The sequence below is a fragment of the Buceros rhinoceros genome, unplaced genomic scaffold, assembly GCF_000710305.1.
Source record: "Buceros rhinoceros silvestris isolate BGI_N320 unplaced genomic scaffold, ASM71030v1 scaffold15194, whole genome shotgun sequence".
NCBI classification, from domain to species: Eukaryota; Metazoa; Chordata; class Aves; order Bucerotiformes; family Bucerotidae; genus Buceros; species Buceros rhinoceros.
In genome coordinates this window covers 3,879-5,090 of record NW_010408942.1, presented here as the reverse complement: position 1 = coordinate 5,090, position 1,212 = coordinate 3,879, and the positions used below count along the sequence as shown (strand labels likewise).

Genomic DNA, 1,212 nt, shown 5'->3' with positions numbered 1-1,212 from the left:
TGGCGGTTCTGAGAAGACTGTGAAGACTTGTTGGACATAGTGAGGGAGGTAAAAGAGTGACGCTTTTTGGTGTTTTTCTTGGTATCAGTGTGCTTTTGGGTTGAATTGTTGTGGGCTGCCCCAGAGGTACCTTCTCCAGAGTCAACAGCAGAACCTGAGGGCTTATCCAATTCTATCAGCTGCTTGGCTGCTGTGTTAAACTAAAAAACATAGTCACGCATCAGTATTTTTTTATTTATAAAAGTCACTTGAACATTAAAAAAAAAAATCTGTTCTTCTTTTATTCATAATAGAATTTAAACCATGCAACTTAAAACTGTGACATACTGACCTACTCTTAGTCATTACAGTGACAAGTCTTTCACCTCAAAGTCATTGCACTTCCTGTTGGGCTGGTATGGACTACCCATCAGAGGTAAAACTTCAGTCAAGAAAGGACATTACTCTCTAATCCAGACATGGATTGATTCAGCAATATCTGCTGCCTGTGTTATTAGAGCAAATCACAGTGGTCCCCTTTGACCTTACCATATGAAAATCTGTATTACAAAACTCCTTGAATATTAATTTCCTTTTCAGCTTTCTTTGTTTTGTTTGTATGACGTAAATCCACGCCTTTGCATCTGGGGTCCTGAAGACCTATCTCCTAGTATCCCTTGTTATTCACGCACAGATCTTTAACACTACCACAGATAAAATACAGATCTCCTAAAGGAAAATTTAAGAACATAGTAGGTGTCCTGGTTTTGCTGGGACAGAATCTGAGCCCTGCCATGATCTGCAAGCTGTTAGCACCTTCGAGTTGGCCAGGGCAGCGGAGCCGAGCTGGTTCCCAGACCATAAACCTCATACTCAGTATAAAGGGGGAAGTTAGCTGAAAAGAAGATGTCCTCCCAATAGGGCTCCTCCTCTTCCTTCCCCTGCTTCTCACCATCCCTGGAGGGGATTCTGCACCCAGTGACTGCCTTTCTGTTTGTTGTGACTGCCACACATTCAACTGTTCTGAGTACAACTTTGTATACTTTATATTGGTATTTGTTATGAGTTTGGGTATTTCCTTAAATCCATTTTCATTTCCACCTGCAGGTCTCCTCTCCTTTTCCTGATCCACCTCCTCTGCTGGGGAGGGGTCATTAGAGCAACTGCTGTAGTGACAGCCCTGGATAAGGGCTAAATGCAGTCACAGTAGGACAGACTAAATGTCCAGCTATA

The 1,212-nt window shown here is 42.4% G+C and overlaps 1 protein-coding gene across 1 annotated transcript in view; it reads right to left on the bottom strand.

The window, feature by feature from the left end:
* Positions 1–200, bottom strand: part of SH3RF1 (SH3 domain containing ring finger 1) — a gene marked incomplete at its 5' end in the record, with an annotated part of 23,332 nt that extends 23,132 nt beyond the window's left edge. The window contains one exon of the mRNA XM_010135061.1: positions 4–200. Within this exon, the coding sequence (XP_010133363.1) occupies positions 4–200 (197 nt within the window). The remainder of the gene's footprint in view (positions 1–3) is intronic.
* Positions 201–1,212: the final 1,012 nt, after the last annotated feature.